Genomic DNA, 20,467 nt, shown 5'->3' on the forward strand with positions numbered 1-20,467 from the left:
TACCATCATGACATAGCTTCAAAGAAAATTTATTGTCGATGCATGGAGACAAAAAGCACGCAGGCACGAATTCTGCGCAAATACAGCTCCTGCGTAAAGGCCGTTTTGCTTCAACAGGCTGTCAGCGGCCTTTGAAGAGTCCCTCACATAGGCTATTTTAGTTTCGCTTAGTGAAGCACGTTGATCTTAACCTTTGGGTTAGCTTTATGCTGCCCACTACCGCACAGCTACTTTCTTTTTGGTTTTAACTAATTCATCACAAAACTCATCGACATCCACTAATAGGCACGAGCATATCCTATCATTGTGCTCCACTTTCCTGCTGGTGAAACGCTCAAGAAATGTGCAATCCGGCCTCTGAAACCTAACCAGAGCGGAGTGAAAAACGATTCTGTCAGATAGGTCGCGTCGAGCTTTTAGTTTTAATTTATCTGGGTGGAAAGCAAAGATCTGACAAGAGCGCGCCCGTGCCCATTAAAATAACCTGAATATTCCTTGTGGCACAGGGACATAAGCTCAGCTGCCAGAGATGTGTTCCCCTCGATGTCTCTTAACGTTCACATTGTGAGGCTGTTTCGTCCTTAACAATGTATAAACATTAGTTTTTCGTATGCCCTTTTATAAAGGAGACCGACTAAACAAAAAAAAAAACTCCAACACAAACTCGTTTAGAGAGTATCAGTCACAGCACTTCTTGCTTCTGTTCCGTAGCGCCTGCGGCGATATTATGCCCTCCATAGTTGTTTCTCTCAGGTATTCCTTCTCCTACCTACAGCAATGCGTTACGGTAAAGCCGCCTTAACAAGCGCCATTTAGGTTCGCGTTTTCACCACTAAGCCAGACCCTCAGAACGCTCCCCGGCTCTTCAGTCGGATGTCTTCACGCCACCGGACATGACCACAAGGGATGTTGGTAGCAGCTAGAGGCGCTCCGAGCTGCGGGCACGAACGGTAAAAGAGCGCCTTTAGGACTAACTGCTGTGCCTCAAATGGTAACGGTCCTTGAGAATATTTTTTTCCAAAAAGCCGTTTCTGCGCAGCTGTTGACGTCAGAGCTAGTTCTGCTAGTAGGCAACGGCATAATTTATTTCAATTACTTCACAAACCCCTACGTTCGCTGTACCGCAAAAAGAAACAGTTTTAAGAACTTTCAGCGCATACGTGCACAATTCTGTCTGAAGAAAACAAAGCGCAGAATAAAATTCCTGCCTAAACTCGGCCACGGCTAATTCAAAACATTCGATGAGAGCCGTAATCTCCCTGTATTTTTTCTGCGTCTTTCTAGACATTCTTGCTATTCTGCTACTCTTGGCTAGGCTTCTCTCTTCTCGTTGGGCTTGGTTCTTGGTGCGGCTTTACTTGGCTTGTGCATTTATATGACAACTGTACAATTGGTTTGAATTACGTGGCGACGCAGAGCGGGCTCCTATTAATCGCTGTCGCTCTAAAAACAAGGAGGCTTGTCGGCGTGCGCGCGCCAGAACACTTCCTCGAGGACGGGACTGCAAGTATGAACTAGAAATCGGCGCTTTCGCTCATTTTCCACACTCGAGACTGCCACTTCGCGTACGGTCATTTTTATGTCGCGAACGCAGTCTTGTAGTCCTAGAAGTGGCGCGATGCATACGCAACTTACGATTCTGGGTCTTTCAGAAATGAGATCGATGCAGGTGTTGCGAGATGCTGTGACGCTAATTACGAGCGAGAGGAATGGGATATCTGACCAGTAGCGCAACAACACAAGGGACCAGCGAACGAGTAGACGCACACAGAGCTAACTTCCAACAACCTTAATGGAAAGGATGCAAAACACTATATACATACTATATACACTATATACAAGACTGTATACATTGCAAGTTAGCGCTGTGTGTGTCTACTCGTTCGCTGCTCCCTTGTCTTCTTGCGCTACTGGTCAGAAGTATGAACTAAGAAGCCCAAATTTCAAGGTTACCGAATGGGTCATGTTATCGTATGAGCGGGACATAGAGAGAGAGTGGCATGTCAGTTCACCTTGTCACTTGCACGCTCTCCAATGCTCCTTTTCGCTGCCCTAGCCCTCACTTGGCTCCCAGTCTGACCACCTTTCCTACCTTTCTTACGCTCCTCTATATTACCCGTCACCCTCTTACAGGGAACACAGGACGCTGCTTAAGCCAGGAGTGGGCGCGCAATAGCTACGCTGTAAAACCGCAGTGCCAATCTCAGCATCTCAAATCAAAACAAGGTTTTCTGAAATCAGAATCCGTAAAAGATCTCTTAACTGTTGCGATGTCATAACTCTGAATGGGAAATGACTACAGAAGAAAATACTGACGCGCAAACGCGGATTTAGCCTATTTGCGCCTCTCATATTTGTGCGTGTGCGTGCGTGCGTGCGTGCGTGCTTGCGTGCGCGCGCGTTTGCATGTGTGTGTGTGTGCTGTTTTTAATTGCCTGTTATGTTATCATGTTTTATGTTATGTTTTTGGCGCGCACCTACGCCTACTGCCCTAAACTGGCATAATTCCAGAAGAGGCGAAATACGGTCTGGTTGGTACATGTTTGAAGAATTGGATAAAACAACGCAACGGAAGACGAGACAAGAGAAGGACAAACACCAGCGCTGAGTCTCGTCTTCCGTTGCGCTGTTTTATCCAATTCTTCAAACTGGCCTAATTCCGCTCTTGCCTTCGAGAGATGCGCCGCCTTGCAGCGGTATACCAGACCGGCAATCTGAGAGCGCCGGTGCGGCACCACCTGACGTCACGCAAGGCTTCGGATATCCTGTTGCTGTATTACGTGTATTGGTTCGTTCGTGACAGGAAGGCTTTCCTAGTATTCAGCGAGCCCATGATGGTCACGCTGTAAACGGGATCTGTCAGCTGGCCCCAGAGAGGCCCCGCTACTGGCGAGCCAACCTATCGAGGATTTTTTACCGTTGGTAAAAAGAACAGCAATTGCTCCAATTGCTATCTTCCCCCTCTCCATGACTCTACCCATTCCCAGATTCATCTGGGCCGCATGAATGCATATACCTCATTGTCGAGATATTCAGCAAGTAAAGAAAGCGGCTTTTTTTTTTATTGCAATATACTACCGGACGCTGCTCACGCCGACAAAACTTACACTTGCAAAGAAACGAATCCGATGTGCACACAAGTGTTTACGGATTAAGGGCTCTGGAGCCATGTATCTGAGCACCACCTCCGCGTAGTACATCCCACCGCACTAGGCGTCCACTTGAAGACACCTGAAAACGTTCCTGCATTACTTGAACGGGATTTCCTCCACCATCACAGCCACCAAATGCCAGTCATCCCTGACTGGAATAACTTGACATCTTGAAAACATGCATTCACCCCTGTGTGATTTCCCCACCATTTATGTACCCAGAAAGGGGTATTTAAGTTAATAGAAATGAAACTGAACATAACCTGAACGACCAAAACATTGAAAGAAAGAGTAAGATTTTTCACGATTCAGCGAATGAGAAGAGAATCGCCGCGTTCTTGAGAGAGCCGTTCCGGGCGCGGTTAAATTCCAAAAATTTTTTTACAAAGTGACCTGTCCTATAGGCTTCTCGGATTGTTGGTAAGGACTAAGAGCACACAGCACGTACGACTTCCCTGTATCTCTGTTTTATTACATTATGTGGCTATCCATTCATAAGACAGGTAAGCAGGTTGTAGTTTGAGGTCTAAGAAGAGAGACCTCGCCTTTACCACTAAAGCATCACGGCGAGGTCTCTCTTTTCTCTTTTTAAAACTCAGACTACAACCAGCCCCTGACAGTGACACTCCTAGCATTCTTTCACCATAATGGCACCACTAGATACCTAAGAGATAAGCGCAGGGGTGACCGCCTTCTACCTCGCCGTCGGCGCGGTATCATATTGCAGCCTTCTACGTCACACTAATTTCCTGGGCATGGAAGGAGTCGGCCCCCCGGAAAAAACGTGTGTGTGTGTGTGTGTGTGTGTGTGTGTGTGTGTGTGTGTGTGTGTGTGTGTGTGTGTGTGTGTGTGTGTGTGTGTGTGTGTGTGTGTGTGTGTGTGTGTGTGTGTGTGTGTGTGTGTGTGTGTGTGTGTGTGTGTGTGTGTGTGTGTGTGTGTGTGTGTGTGTAAGCGCGTAAGCGCGTAAGCGCGGAGGGGGGTTATTTTTTATGGTGCTCTCGAATTCCAGTCACTAAGGATGCAACAACTGCTTGCAAGTGTGTACCGAATTCTGTTTATCCTCTTCTCGTGTGTTGTACCCTTGTAATGCTTTGAAAAGAATTACTAGCTATATTCCCCTAGCGCGTCTCTCATAGCCTTAGTCGCTTTGGGACGTTAAACCCCATAAACCAACCAACCTATTCCCCTAGCTTTTTGTGATGCCTTAATTCTTGTGTAAGTTCTACGCGTTTTGTTTGATCAGTAAGTTTTAGTTTATATAATCTGTAATATGTGTTTCTTTTGTTGATGCTCTTACAAGTATTGAGAGTGATGTATAGCTTTCTGTTTACTAACTTACTCTGTCTTTATTTTGGTATATTGTTGCCTGCATGCTTGTATACCTTTTTCTATTGGACCCATTGCTAGCCGTCGGGTATGGGTCCGAGCAGTGTTTGCGTATATTTGTATAGCAACAAAGAGCAATAAATAAATGAAAAAAATAACAACATGGAATTCACCCAGTGTTCACAACCAGGTTAGCCGCAACCCCCGTCCTCGATACAGATGTTCATCGCAGACGTTCCGCCTTCCCGGCCGGCCAGACATCGCTCAATGCAGGCTTCCCTACCCACTGACAGACCTCTCGCGACCGTATTTTCAGATACCTGGTAATTAGTGGCGAAACGACGTTATGCTAAGGAGATTATGCGGCTGAGCGCCTTTATCGACCTTCTATGAATAAGTCGCGACGCTGTGCCTCGACTGCCTTGGGGTTTTCGATGCATACAAAAGGGCACTGGTACCGCCTTCACTGGTGCATCCTTAGACAGAGCGCCTTTTTAACAGCGGAAGCCATTAGATGGAGGGTTTGCAAGGAGAAACTGCGTCTAAGTGGTATTAGCTTGAAGCTGTTTAGAAGCTGTCAGAGCTACACATGGTCAACGCTTAAAACTGAACAGAAGTTTGGAATAAGAAGGTTTGCATTAAGACTTTGAATGAAATACAAGCTCTTCTTAGCTGTTAAATAGCACAAAATTGGGATTTTAAAACTAGCGAAAAAGGTGGTCTGGCTCATGAGAATTCTTTTCTCCCACTGTTTTAAAATTTAATTCTGTCACGTGAGCCTTCATAGCAGTCACAAGCAGCGCGCGTAAATGTTTCATGGTCGTGCTCCTGATCTTCCTTCGATGTGCCGATGGCGCGCGTCACTACTCTCACAGGTTATGCTTTTATTCTTGCCAAGAGTTATATAATTCTGTATTCACGAACTTCAGGCCATGTATTGCTTCCTCTTGCTCGGGTACACCAGAAGACAAGTTTTTATCATTCAATTCAACATGATTTCTTTCTTTTTTGCCTTCTTATGCCTTTCTAACACTCGCAGAGCGCATCTCCAGGACTTCATATAACGTTGAAGACGCCGACGTTTGTATTTGCGTTTGTGTTATAAATTCCCACACTTCTGCTCGAGAAAGCAATAAAAAAGCGGTCGATGGAACAAACGACTGCCATTCATATCTTGCACGTTGTGCTTGTCTTGAATTTCATGTTTCTGGTGTTCAACCCTCGCGCGTGCAGCTTGACGCACGTTAATAGCAACCCCTAAGAATGAGAACAATCACGATCATCACGAGCCCAGTTGCAGTTGCGTTATTTCCAGGATAAAAGTCTCTCCCATTGATCTTCAGTTACGCTTGCTCTGCCGCAGCCGCCAAATCCCGAAATTCTCTATCTTAGCTCATCTTCGACCACCCCCGGCTGCGTTTATAATTTCCTTTTATGCGCCTGTGCCTGAAAATTTCAGGATTTGTGTACCAGGAAAGGATAAAAAGAGAAACGCTGTCGACCTTGACAAGCTACCTTCCTCGCCTGAGAGAGCATCATGATAGCTCTCTGTGACATTCACATGCCATCGGTTATTGTTCTTCTCACTGCACGCACCGTCCAGGCACAGCGGTGACAAATTTGAGAGAGAACAAACTTCTTACACAAAATGGCAAATTTCTTGGTTATTTCTGGGTGAAATTTTGCAATGTCTTTTGGATCTTATACGCCAAGACAACAACTGGCAAAAGAACAGAAAAAAAAATTTGAGCTTGTCACGCATAATTATGGAGTAATCAATAAATGTGTGTTCAAACATTGTTCCCTCTCATATTTCTCATGACTGTACATTGCCTTCTCTCGATTTCCGCTAGAATATCATCGAATGCAATTTGTTCTCAGATACACGTTTCTCTACTATCGTCCCTCAGGGTTTATTCCTTTTATTTCCTTCTCTAAAGCTGTCTGCGCTGTTTTTAATCTGATTAAAATCTTTTTTGCTATTATGCATGGTGTAGCACAGGAAAGCACTGGCATGATGCAATTGTTGAGTACTTTTTCATCTTTTGGATATCCGGTAAGTTGTTCCACATAACTTTAGAGTGTCTCTAAAATGCATTCTAACCTAGTGTCCTGCTCGTTCGGTTCTGCAGTTAATACATGGCGCAGATGGACGTAGTGTCTTACTATTACCAACGCCAACTAGAGCACCGAACGCTAAATTCGAAGCTTGTCGGTTCATATGCCCCCGGCGGAATATGGTTGCTTTTTCTTCTAATTTCTAATCAGTTATCTTTCAGCGATGAAATAATTATACAGTTAATTTCCCATTAGTCAACATCATAAAATAATAATAAAAATATATAAACACTCCCCTGTGTTTTCGTTGGTTTCGGTGATTGTTGGCTTCCTTCGTATGTATGTCATAACGAGCCCCTCATCTCGTTTTCCTTGTCTGCCCAATCACTACCTTAAGCTGTTATTTTCTAGCGAGATCATTGATCACTTTTTTTTACATACTGTTTTGGGGCCCTCAGCTGTGCTTCGCCTGTATTTTCATCCTCAGTTGTGCTCTGCAATTCGTACTTCGAGTCATTCCTTATCAGGACATATTTGCAGCAAAGTTACACAGGTGTTTTCAGGTGTTCTCCATCAATTTATATACCTGGTTCTCCCATTACGACTTGCTGAATATCTTTTGTAAACATTCAGTGAATAACAGCGCAGAGAATGTGCCTCAAATCCTAACACCCTTTCCAATGGCATTATCTCGCTTCTGCCATAGATGACAAAAGCGACGAGTGGACAGTCGATTTATGCGTAGAGTTTATGCGAGATTTATGAGTAGCTGTCTGTCGTCGGTGTTGTCTGTTTTCCTGTTAGTTCACTGGAATGTGAGTAAGGTGCAATTAGAAATAGAGCGCTGAGGTTGGGATTGGTTCAACTGTTGCAGTCACTTTTCGGCCACAGGTAACGGTGACGTTCTGGGAGTTCTTGTACATGTGCACCGAAAGGACGGCGCAAGCGATGCATCAGGCACTATAGCAGGCCTAATGAAAAAAAAAGGGGGGCCTACACTTGCAATGCTCTTGCGGCTAAGCTCACCTATTTAAGTTGCATGAAGAATCGCTTCCGCTGTGGCATTTTTCGAGTGTCCAAAATATCGCCTCCAGACTCGGCGGCTGTCACTACTCACCCTGCCTGAGTTTGTTTGTTTTTTTTTTCGTTAGCAGCTTCAGGTCATCATGTGGCTGCCTGCTGAAATACCGTTGTAGTGAATCCAAAACGCATTTTTTTTTTGTGCTCGTGCAATTAATCGTCTTTTCTTTGAGTTGTGATTTTTACGTGCTCAACTCAGCTTGTGACCACTTCGCACCAAACTTGTTTAGCCACCTCGGTGGCTTAATGGCTTTGCTGCTGGGCTCAAGGTTGCGGAGCAGAGTCCCGGCCGCGGTGGCCGCGTTTCGATATAGTTGTATCGCAAAACTGCCCGCGTGCTGTGCGATGTCAGTTCACGTTAAAGAAACGCAGGAGGTCGAAATTAAACGACAGTTCTTTACAAAGGCGTCCTCATAACACACGTGCCGCTTCGGGGCGTTAAGCTCCATACACCCATACAATTATAAGTATCTAGGTGTTTATTTCTCATCCGACTGTTGATGAAACAAATATGAAGACTAATTAACCAACAAACCAAGTGCTGTATTAAATTTCTTCAAGTGAAACTTAAAAAGTGCTCCCCTGACCCCTGTATTCCCTTTTCTAGAGTATGCATGTCCGCGCATAGCCTAATTAACAGACTAGAACGCATTTAGAACCGCGCTCCACGTTCCGTCATTAACGCCACAGCGAAAGAAGCATTAAAACCCGCCTTGGATGGCAACCCCTTAATCGAAGGCGGAAATTACTAAAGTTGAAATCCTTTCGTACTGTATTGAATGGCGACGCTGATATCGGCGAAAGGATTTACTTGGTCTCCGCACTACACGTATTTCGCCCTGGAACCGGTCGCACGAAAAAGTTCGAACGATTACTTGGCGCACAAATGCTTTCGCTCGTTCTTTCTTCCAGTTTACAATAAGTGAGTGGAATCATTTGGAAGAAAGAGTAATCGATGTTCTATTCACTGAGTCCTCACCAGCCTCGCTAGAGGTATGTTTTGTTTGAGTTTTATTGTATATTCGCCATGCATTTTTTTGCCTGTACACTTCTTTTTTGTATCTGTTTTTACTTTAGATTTTTTGCGTATATGACATATTGTGTTTGTACCCCCCCCCCCCCCCCCCCCTTGCAACAATGTCCCGTGCAAGATGTAGGCATATGCATAAATAAATAAAAATAAGCCTTCCTGCAGGAAATTCGTGACGCCCACTTGTTTCCTGTTCTCTTGTTCTTTCAAGGTGGTTTATTTAGGCGGTGCTACATTCAATAGCGTGAGTGTCAAGCGTGGTATTATTTCTGCTTATAAAATGCCACTTCTCTATTGCGCTTACCCCTTTCACTTGTCAGACGTTTCGCTTCAACGGTAGGTAGCGGTAGTTTCTATGAGGAATAGCATCTCCTGAAGGTTGGGAAAATAAAAGTTTAGGTAATACATTTGTTTGGGTTGAGAAAACGTCAGTGTCATGACGAATACCGGCGCATTATTGGGAAGAAGTGAAATCGGTCCTTCTTTGTTTGCGGATTTGGTTTTATTTGTTAACATTTTTTATCTCTTTCCTCCAGCTCGAATTTCTTCCAGCCATGCCAATAGAACAGGCTTCCCATTGGGTGGTTACTATTGTTGCTTGTATTTTTTTATCAATGATCATGCTGGCTGACTCCTAAAGTTGCGTTTGTTCTCACCCTATATTTTTTGTGGGCTAGCCGCCCGATGTTGACAACGAACGTCTTATTTACTGATTGAGGTTTCCTTGCTGATTGAATTTTTCAGCAAGTCGTTCAGTGGAGACTAGCTGCAAACCTCGCACGAACACGTTCCGCCTCCTTTCTCTCAGTCCACCGTCCGTCTGGCCCGGGACCCTTCAATGACGGCTTCAATTGCTGTCACGCAAATGTTAATCGAAAGCTAGGGTATTAAAAATTAGCACCCCCTTCCCCTCCCCTCAATCGATACCGCAGCAAAAGTTTCGTAGTCTTACGCGAGTAACGGTTCAAAATTTCAGCGTGCACAGCCTCTTCTCCGCCTGTCACGAATGCCTTCATGACTTCACTGCATTCCGCGTATTCTCTTCTGCCATAGAACTGCAAGCTGTTGCGCACCACGCAATGGCGTTGTAAGCGAGAACCAGTCGCATTGTTCGTTAACTTGTAGACGCAACCGGGACGTACACAAATAGCGAGAGAGAATGCGGCAATCTGAAGCTCTTGTACTCGTCGGATTATTTCCTCCTGCTAATATTTGTTCAAGTGGCGCCAACAGGTTCTCGAAACCAACATCAACAACTACCCCAGCGAAGAGTTTGACTGACGCGCCACGGTGGATATGACCTACTCCAGTTTTGAACAAGGTAGAGGGGGCAATTTCTAAGCAGCGGTTTGATTTAGATGTCGACGACACGCGAGAAAGTCCGAGTACTGAGACTTCAATGGGCGTTCACTTGGCCAAAGAGGTTGAAATAAATTCTAAGCCCTCCGCTAAAGCCAGCCTCACAGCCCGGGTAAGCGCGTAACATTAGTTTTCTTTAACACACACTAACAATAAACCATTTTTTTAACACTATATTGTGACGCCGGTTATATCAGTTGTGCTATCTAGAGCAGTTTATGCACGCTCAAAGCTGCGCTTACGGAACTTCTACTACGCGTCGATTAGGCTGTACGCTCACCAGGCAACGAAGCGAGGCAGCAGCCGAGCAGCACCAGCGCGGCGGAGGAAAGCGCCGGCATGGCCGAGGCGGTTCGCGTCGTCGGCTCCATCGACGACGGCCCTCATGGCAGGCCGCCCGGACGCATGTGCCGGCCCCATCGCGGACGGGACCCGAGTCGTCGGCCGCACCACGTGACCCACAGCGGCTCCGCCCCCCGAGCCGGTGCCGGGGCGCCCCTCGCGGGACGCGCGCACCACGTGCTAGCCGCCGCCCGGGGGACACGTGCTCCACCAAGCCACGTGCTCCGAGCGACCCCCTCTAGCCGCACTAGGGTCGCGGGTTTCACTTGCGTAACGCATCTCGAATTTAAAATCCCGCCTCTGGGGATGGTGTCACTTTGCTGCTCGTCCCTTATTTATGTGTCCGTGCGTGTGCGCGCAACAGTTAAGACTTGGCCCAAGCTTTTCGCTCTGCTACACTTTTTTTTTCTTTCTTGTCGCTCCTTTTCACGTAAACGTTTTTACTTTCAGTAGTTGGATTACTGCCTGGTGGGGCGACACGGGACGGCTCCTCTTAATACGATTCACTTTCTCTTCACGGCTTCACTTGCTTTTATATATTTCCTTTATGACCGTGCACATGATACCTCGCTCGCTGTTTCCTGGTTCTTGCTTAGCGTCTGACTTCTGTTGCTGTTATGTTTCCGAGTTACATTCTCTTTGTCTGCTTGCGTGCCAAAGAAAAAGATGCAGAGGATTGCAGCAACTAGCGAAAGAAAAACTGCTCCTGAAGAGCGAGATTATGACTAAGGAAAAGTGCCCGAAATGTTTTCGCTTCAACGAGGAGCGAAAGAGAGAGAGAGAGTTATTCAGGAATCTCCACATCCTCTGCACTTCCAACGCAACACGCAAGATCACTGTCGCTCAAAATTCGCTCTCTGTGTACGGCTCAGCTCTGAGCGCGGCCGAAACGCTAATGATGCTTTGGAGATCTCTGCCTCTCATGGCAGAATCCCGTGAGGGGCCCCATGGGACGCCAGCCCCATTTTTTCTGCCGACATTTACGCGCACATCAATATCACTACTCACAATAGTCTCGAGACATCGTGCACGGAGAGAAATTCGGCGCTGGAAAATGGTACTGTCTTCACTTCTGATATTGTCTTGTCTTCACTGATATTGTCTTCAAACGCGAGTCATTTAAAGTACACACACGTGAAAGATACTGGAGAGTAGTCTAATATCAAATGTTTGTCATCTTATTTAAATAACAGCTTTGATTCAGGCAGTGCGTATGGTCATACTGCAGCGCACAAGTGCAAATGAAATCATTATATTAACCCAAAGAAATTTAGTCGTCAACTCCACTCATACGTGCCTCATTTTTGTCTTAACCCCGGTTATCTTGATTATAATTTTCTTGTTTTTTTTTCTAAGTTTTAGCTGTCTTTTTTTTCAGGTTCCGCTGCTTAAGTTGTATACTCGATGCCTATTTTTAGCATGAACTGCTTTTTAGCTCCCATTTGCTACAAATTAAGGTGAACGTCGTCCTAACATGAGGCCCAACATCGGAGAGAACCTGACGCTGAAACTTATTCGAAATATTCCGAAACTTATCGTCCGAGTGATATCCAGATGGAAAAGAAAAATCTCTGCCTCTCCCGTAACCGAGAGTAGAATAAGCATGAAATGTTTACGGGCATAACACATTGGTTGTAGATGGTACTAGTCAAAATCTTGAAATGGGTCTAGTGTTCAACACACCACACCACACCACACATACTGTGCACTGGTCCATGTGGACGCAATCGTTTCCTGTGAGTGTCTGGGGAATCTCTTCCGCCCTGCCTCGTCAGATTCAACAGGAAAATGGCGCAAAAGACGTGGACAAAAGAGACAAACACGACAGGACGTCGTGTTTGTCTCTTTTGTCCACGTCTTTTGCGCCATTTTCCTGTTGAATCATGAACCAACTAGCCCAAACTAGAGTTCTGCCTCGTCAGCTGTATCCGGTTTCTGTTTGCCTTTCATCTTTGTATTCTTTGTTTTCATTCCTCGGTTATTTGTACCACTTTGCCTATGTGACACTGGTGACGTCACCACTGGATTACCTCACACATAATTGATGACGAAGTAACGACAAATTACTAATTAGTGACTAATTACTGCTTAATGACTAAATACTAATTAACTGCTAATTAATGACGCTAAAGCTTCGCATTCAGGAGTGGAACGCGACAGCGTGTTGTAGCGCTGCCAGGCAGTCCACGGAACGCCACCACCCGTTCGGCGCGATGTCTTATAAATAAATTGATAAATTGGTTTTTGAGGAAAGGAAATGGCGCAGTATCTGTCTCACATATCTCGGCGGACACCTGAACCGCGACTCACAATGCAAATTCTGCGTGGAGAAGGCGGACCTGTACCATATGGTATGGGCCTGCCAACGAAATCAGGCGATCACTTTTAATAACCAGCCAACGCAGGAGGGGTGGGAGACAGCTCTGTCCAGCTCGGACGAAAAGAGTCAAAAGCAAATCATCGAAAGAGCCCGGACAGCAGCCTGCGCCAATGGGGTTCCGGACTGAGAGCTCCAACCACCGCTACAACCTCCTAAACCATTTCATTAAAATATTTTCACCACCACCACCTGAACCGCGCCGTAAGGGAAGGGAGGAAGGTGGGGGTGAACGAAGAAAGAGAGAAAGTGGTGCCGCAGTGGAGGTCTCCGGAATAATTTCGACGACCTGGGGATCTTTAACGTGCACTCACATCGCACAGCACACAGGCGCCTCTTGCGTTTCGCCTCCATCGAAACGCGGCCGCCGTGGTCGGGTTCGAACCCGGGTACTCCGGCTCGGTAGCCCTTTGAACGTGTTTGGAATAATATTTGCTAGCGCTTAGTGAACACACGAGGTAAGAACACAAATACACAGGACAGACGCTAGCGTCTGTCCCGTCTGTTCTGTGTATTTGTGTTCTTGTCCGGTTTGTTCACTAAGCGCTAGCAAATATGATTCCAAACGCTTTCCAAGATTCCAAACGCTTTCCAACTAGCCCAAGTTTCCGCCTTAATTAACTTTGAACGCGGCGCTTTTTGAGGAAAGGAAATGGAGCAGTAATTCTCTGTCATCTCGGTGGACACCCGAACCGCACCGTACAGGAAGGGAGGAACGCCACCACCTGTTCGGCGCGAAGCTACCGGCGCTTGTATGCCGGTTCTGTAGGAGGGCTTAGAGAGTCTCGTTAAATCTCGTACGGTGCCCGGATGCTCTCGTTTCGGTGCCCGGATGAGTGGAATTCATTGCCCAGATGTTGGCTCTCGGTTTCAGCGTGACGTCATCACACTGCCGACAACGGGAGCTAAAAGCATTTCATGCTTAATATTCATCCCTGAGAAGCATTTGAACCGGCGGCGCGCAATCAGGCCAGCTTCCGGATATTTGTCACGAGCGGTTTTTGTCCAGGTGCTACGCCTGTAAAGCGTGCACATCCTCAAGCCTAGCGTTTTTGAGGTGAAGAACACTTTAAAAGCCAGAAATATTGTCAAAGTTTTTATTCCGTTAGCTATGTGTGTGTGCGTGTGTGCGCGGGCGTGTGAGTGCACGCGTGCGTGCGTGTGTTCGTGTGCTCGTGTAAGCGCGCGTGCGTCTGTGTGACCGGCTGCGCGCTGCGCCTGCTTAGTCACACAGATATCGCAGGTTGGAATCCTGGAACCTTGTCGTTATTGCTTATCCATGTCCTCCTTTGCCCATGCTCATGCCGCGCTTTGTTAGATGTGGCGAAGCTACCTTTGCGATCATATCTCTATGGAAAGAGGACTCTATATACCGAATGCTGTTAGGACCGACGTACTGTTTCAACTATTTAAAAATGCCGGAAGTGGCTGCCGTTGTTTCGGCAGAAACAAGGCAGTAATCGAAATGGCAAAAAGCGAATTTGTCATTCATAACATTCTTTACATTAGTACATTATGCGCGCATCTGCCAAGTAATGCGTTCTACATGTGACACCAGCAAAAGTCGAATACTAGAGCTTCGAGCTGCTCCAGTAGCATCGCAAAAGTCTGCGCCTGCTGTGAAAATTTACAGCCTTCGCTCGCTAGGTTGTGCGCTGTGGCGACGCTGTTAGTACGGAAAGATTCGTCGCATGTCCCGCGTTATAGATACTTTGAACGTGATAGTGCGCCATGCTCAGCTTCCTCCAAGCTTCCACGATATCACTCGAAGCTTCACCTATGCATCAGTCAGTACTACTTCGATGCAAACCTACGATAGGTAATTTTCCTTCAACGAGGACGCATAACTTGTAGGCAATAACTGGAGTATTATTTATGCGCAGAACACGATCACAAGAATTCTAAAGTCGTGGCCACGTTAAAAAAAATAAACTGATACCGCATGCACCGAGAGTAAGTTGTCATCACCGACTACTGAGCATAGAGTAAACATGTGTTTCTTTAAAAAAAAAAAAAAAAAAAATTTCCCGTTCATTCAGAGGAAAACTTAGGCCTGTAGCTAATTTAATTTTTGTGTGGAATGCCAAAGTTTATTTCATAAAACTGGCTGCTTTGCGGATTTTCACAGGAGTGTTTTGCTAGCTTTAATGCCCTTTTGCCCGCAAAGACGCGTCGCAAATACAAACATTTCGTGGAGCCATTGTACCAATTTGTTGAAAACAGAATTGCGATCATGGTGAAATTTAAACAACTTTCCTATATATTTGCGAATGTTTCCGTGCTAAATGAAGTCGTCAGTTCGTATTGGAGCGAGCCTCGAGAGTTTTTTTTTTTTTTTAGTGCATCAGGTAGTTTGTTTGCAATTGTTTCTTTTCACGCTGTTCAAAACTCCCGGCGTCCTGGGCGAAAAAAAAAGCAGTTAAACCTGCAGAAACCGCAAGGAAGCTCTATCGATTTTTTATTTCAACCTAGAAGCGGGTTTCAAAGTCCGACCTGGAACAAACCTTCCTCTCTTCAGCGACCTCGGACCGTGTCCCACGCGTTTTCGAAAGAGAGAGGGTCACACGGCGGCGTGTTTAACCGGCCAGAAATTGCCTGCCTGCGCGGGCTCGGCCGCTGCGTCAATATTTTTCTAATTCGACGACGACGAGAAACAATAGCTTGTCAGACATCGGCTCGAGTGTCCGTCTCAGAAACGCGGTCGAGTACTCTCGACGAAGGGTTAAGGTTCCCGGAGCGACCGAAGGTATTACTGCGACTAGAAGCGACTAGAAGAACGCGCACAAAATGCGTATTCTTCAGTTTATGTAGGAGCGACGTCGGGCGCCTCTTTCATCTTCGTGTGAGCGCTTGTCATAGGAATACCTTCTTGTCGCTGTTATTTTTATTTGTGTGTGCGTACGAGCGCGAAGCCTGTGTCAGTGCTTGGTTTACGCAACAATGAGGGAGGATTTATTAACGAAGAAAGACAGACACTCTGCAAGTCTTCCCTGCTTAACCGGCTCGGCGCTGTGGGTACGGGGAGCACACAGGAAGGGTTATTTAAAGGGAACTTCTTTCCTTTCTAATTTTCTACCATAGCCTGAGCATGCACACTTGTTTGTTTTTTCATTCTGCTTACCTGTTTATTTTCCATCAGTACGTCGCAGCCATTACTTCGCTCGTCGCACACTGGGGAGCATAACGTAAGCAGTTCTCTTCTTCCTTGTTTGTGCGTCTCTGTCGGGAAGTAGAGATGTTCAGCACCCGCATAGCGAATGCAGCCGACAACGCCATGTCAGGGAGCAAATGTTTTCCCGAGCAAGCTGAAACAACTTGATTTATTGCATTGCGAAGCATGGTCATTATTTCACTTTTGCTCGGTCGAAGGAGTGACGTATTGATCTCTGCGGTTCTTCGTTTTTCTTTATTTCTGCTGTAAACGCTCCAAGCGCGGGTCGACCTGACTTTCTATCTCCGAAGTGGATGAAGTATTGACCTGTCTACTAAAATAATTTCCTGTCTAATTAATGGCTCTAGAAGGTCAGTGCCTGCGTCGTTGAAGGAATGGACGTTTGATTTTCTGTTAACTTCGTGAATGGCACCACCACGCTTAAACTTGGTACCGTCCTGATGCCTTCTGTGTGCTCACTTTTATGATTAAGCACTGGCTTTAACACGTGTGCAAGTGGCGACAAGAAGGAAAATTCAGCTCACAGAATGGTTATTTTGAGCTCAGATACTCAGAGACTGCAAAAAACGTTCTCGTAATATTTGCGTATTGTTTGTAATGCAATGAAGAAGGAAGTATGAGGGGTTTGCCGTACCGACACTGCGCATGGCCTATCGCCTCGATCGAAACGTTGCCGCGTCGGAGAGCATTCCATCCAGCTACCTTGAGATTAGCAGCCCCAGCCAAAACCACCAAGCCATCGCGGCGGGTAATGAAACAAAGCTGCGGTTCGGTTTTTCTTAGACCTAGCACGAACCTGTCATACGGGACGATAAGTATGCTCTGGTACAGCGTTTAATGGTGTGCCCTCTCTCTGCTGCAAACTTCCTACCGAATGGCACTCTTTGCAGTGCTCACTGGAACTAGTTATTTAGTACGCTCGGTCTCTCAGGCTTACAATATTATATTTTGCATGAGTTGAAAACCAGCTCCGAACAGTGAAATTTAGGAGAGCATATAAAATACGACGCCTGGATAGACAATTAATACTGACGAACAGGGGCTTCTGTAGCGCTTTAAACATACTGAGGCAAAAAAAAAATAGTTTGTTCTCGTGTCTCCGTCCTGGACCACTTATGATGCAAAGAGATTTTTTTTTTTCAGGGCAGTCAGATATGCGCCTCTCGCCCATCTTCACACTCATCTCCGTCTTTCATTACAAGATGTCAGATATAAATTCGAAGAAAATGCCTTGACATTGAAGGGCAGCGCGTTCAGATCCATCGAGAAATAAATTTTAATTGGTTCAGAACATCCAAGCGTCAAATGGAAACAATAAAGGCAATGATGATAAAAAGAGGGATTGGCGGGGTCTTAACATTACTTATTGAAATTTTAATACAAAATCTTCACTTAGAACTTTTTTTTTTTCCCCGGCCAATCTTTTGCTTTTCCATACTATTTCTGCACCTATTTTCCCGTTATAGCTATCTCATTTGCTGTTTCTATGGGCCAACTAGCGTATGCTGCCGCTTCACCAATCATTAGTTCTCTCCACTGGCCTTCTTTGAGCTTTCCTGTAGATCTCGGTCGTGTGGCATAGAGCAAATCACAGCGCTTAAAAATATGCACGGATGAATGAGATAGTTTCCAGTCTCGTCAATGCATTTCTCGTCCACTGCCTTATTTATGCTTAACAGAGTTCATACACTTGCCTGGAAGAAAAGGCGGCGACGCGGAATTTGATCCATCGCCGGAAAGCCGGGAAGTGGTGGCTTTGTATGCGGCTTAGCTTCCTTTTGGTTCGTCCAAAACGTGGATTCTATCGTAGAAAATATTTCTAGGCAAAACTGAAAAAAAAAAAATATGGCTTGCTAAATTCTATACCTGCCGAATACCAAACGTTCACTTATGTTAACATTGTTAAATAAGTGTGAAACAATGTATCGAAAGAATTTAATATCCATAGAGGGGAGACCATCGCGGCTACGGTGGCTAGATGTAACCACCGTACCGCGGGGTTGCTATGTTTCGCGGCACATTCAACTCTTTCATCCCTACACTAGACAAGCCGAATATGCAACGTCCGCTTCCCGGCATTCCCGCCGCGGATCAACTGCTCTGTGAGAAATTAGAATAAGCGGTGCAATCAGTTTTTTTTTCTCTTTGTAACTTTGAGAAACTACGATTTATGGCGCTCTCTAGCAAACGCCTCAAATTCGTATGTTCATTCCAAATCAAGTCGTATGATAGCGTAATAAAGCTACTAATCCTGAAGAAATTCTGGGTTTTTAAACGTGCATTGTGACATGTACTGTGCAGTGTAAAATGCATTGTTGCAGTAATTTTCTTTAAATTTTGGAAAGCGTTGAGCTTTGTCACTTCTTTTGCAGGCGCCACATTTGTCTTTACCAAGGGGCGTCCTCACTGACTCTCCAGGTATGCAGTGGACGTCACAGCCGCACATCTATGACTTCTTGAGAACATGCGACTATTATATACGTGTATCACGTGACTATCACTTCGACGAATGTCTCACACAGGAATGCATGCCACATTGTGGGTAGTTTAAACGTAGTTACTTTATAATTTTGCTAATCTTTCCGGGGCATAATGATGACGACAAAGAATACGACATAGAAGAGAGGCGCCTGGATTCAGCATGTGGCCCGTCAAATAGTCGAAAGCACTGCGTGTTTTCCTCACCATCGTCAGTTTTGTGTTTTAGAAAATTGGGATTAATTGAATTCAACTTAATATTTTTGCAACGTTTCATAAGGGCATGTTCACTTGAAGCTGGGCGATGTTGTACTTGTGCCTTTGGGAATCAATCAGTTCCGCAGGGTCTCTTTTGCGCACAGAGTGAGTGACGGCTCCGGGCTTGTAAAACACGTTTTAAGCCTGTCTGGGGAGACTAATGCGAGGCATTTACAACGAGCCCCGGCAGGAAATGCTCCCGTTACTCTACTAATAGCTAGCAAAGACTACACACACATACAAACGCGCAGTGTCCACAGCGTCCGCGAGGCTGCGGCTCGATGCCGAAGACCTGACGGGTTTTACTGGGTTGTTGGGAGTTCCTTAAGAGGTTCGGAACGCGGAACAGGCCGGGCTAATTTTGGCCATCTTGTCAGCCTCGAGCTCAGGGTCGTCCTTTCGCAGCCACTTCTCGATCGGCTCCAGGGACCGTAAATTTCGCGCTGCGGTCCTGTGCCAGCCAGACGTGGGCCTCAGCCATAAAACTCGTTTCCAAATCATGGGCTGCAGCGAGGAAAAAAAAGGCGCTTCGTCCGGGTCGCGAGAGCCCACTTCAAAGGGGTTCGCGACCGACGGCCGTTAATCAGTGCAGCATGCGTTTACTAACGCTAGGTATATTGGCGACAGGATATCTCCTCAGCTCTGAACATGCTTTGTTGGGCTGTGCGCCCATATAAAAATGCTCTACAGATGTCTATAGACTTCTTTTAGACTCTGTTGCCTTCCTGTAGATATTTATTTTTTTTGTCTATTCATAGTCTATAGACTGTCAGTAGATAAAAGTCTACTAAAAGTGTACGGCCATAAATCCATAGATTGTCTACGGACTGTCCGTAGCATTTGTATTGCCTATACACTGTTCTCAAGGATCTGTCTATAGAGAGTATATAGACTTTATGGACAGAAGTCTAGCACAGTCTCTAGACTGTCTAAAAAAATGGCTGTGGCTTAGCTTGGTTAAGCCCGGTAATTGCGAAAGCAATATCCGTAGCTACGCCGTGGTTGCGCTGGTAGTGTAGCTGGTGGTGGGGCTTGTGGTTAGACTTGTGGTGATTCATCGGTTATACAATTCAATCCAATCCAATCCTATCCGATCCAATCCAATCTCATCCAATCCAATGCAATATGCTAATTTGGTAGCTAGCGGCCTCGCTACGCGACGGGCTAAAAGTGCAACTAGTATTGCTTTCGCAATAAAATATTTGAAAGGGCGGAAACTACGCAGTGCGTGTAAACCAGAAACAGGCTGGCTGCTCGACATCCAGACACATTACACGTGTCCGTGTGCTGTAAACAAATGAAACGTCGAAAAGACAGTTTAAGGAGGAACAGCCAAATGAGACGATCTGAACCTGGGGAATCTCAATACCAGTTCACAGACAGTAGAAAAAATTTGTCAAGCTTTACCAAGAGGTAACATCATCAACCAACAAACCGACAACAGCAGGCACATCATCTCTGTCTAGTCTCTTGAAAAGGACACTGTTACACAGCTTGTCTAAGAATTTGCAACACATTGCATGAAGCCATCCAAGAAGCGGCAAGAATGAATGAAAAACGTTTATTGAACCGAGCGAGGCCTCCTCTGCGATTGGGTGGAGCGCCTACCCCAGGGCCCCTATGGGGACTGCAGCATCTCCTTCCCGGTCCACCAGACGTAGCTTATCTTCCAGGATTGAGCTGGGCAAAGCCTTCTCCCATAGCTTTTGTGATGGGTTTTGTATATTCGAGACTGCCGTATTGCTTTGGCAGCCCCACGAGGTGTGATACAGCGTGGCCACCTCCCGGCAGAGGAATCAAGCGACCCTATAAGCTGATGGGTGAATTTTTTTTA

General features: G+C 45.9%; 1 protein-coding gene across 1 annotated transcript in view; it reads right to left on the reverse strand.

Annotated features, from left to right (window-relative positions):
* Positions 1-10,407, reverse strand: part of LOC149371975 (carbonic anhydrase-related protein 10-like) — a 100,224-nt gene extending 89,817 nt beyond the window's left edge. Inside the window, exon 1 of the mRNA XM_089566314.1 lies at positions 10,287-10,407. Coding sequence (XP_089422440.1) covers positions 10,287-10,377 — 91 coding nt within the window. The 5' untranslated portion in view covers positions 10,378-10,407. The remainder of the gene's footprint in view (positions 1-10,286) is intronic.
* Positions 10,408-20,467: the final 10,060 nt, after the last annotated feature.

The sequence above is a fragment of the Amblyomma mixtum genome, chromosome 1 (assembly GCF_055824585.1).
Source record: "Amblyomma mixtum isolate Tamu chromosome 1, ASM5582458v1, whole genome shotgun sequence".
In the NCBI taxonomy this organism is placed as follows: domain Eukaryota; kingdom Metazoa; phylum Arthropoda; class Arachnida; order Ixodida; family Ixodidae; genus Amblyomma; species Amblyomma mixtum.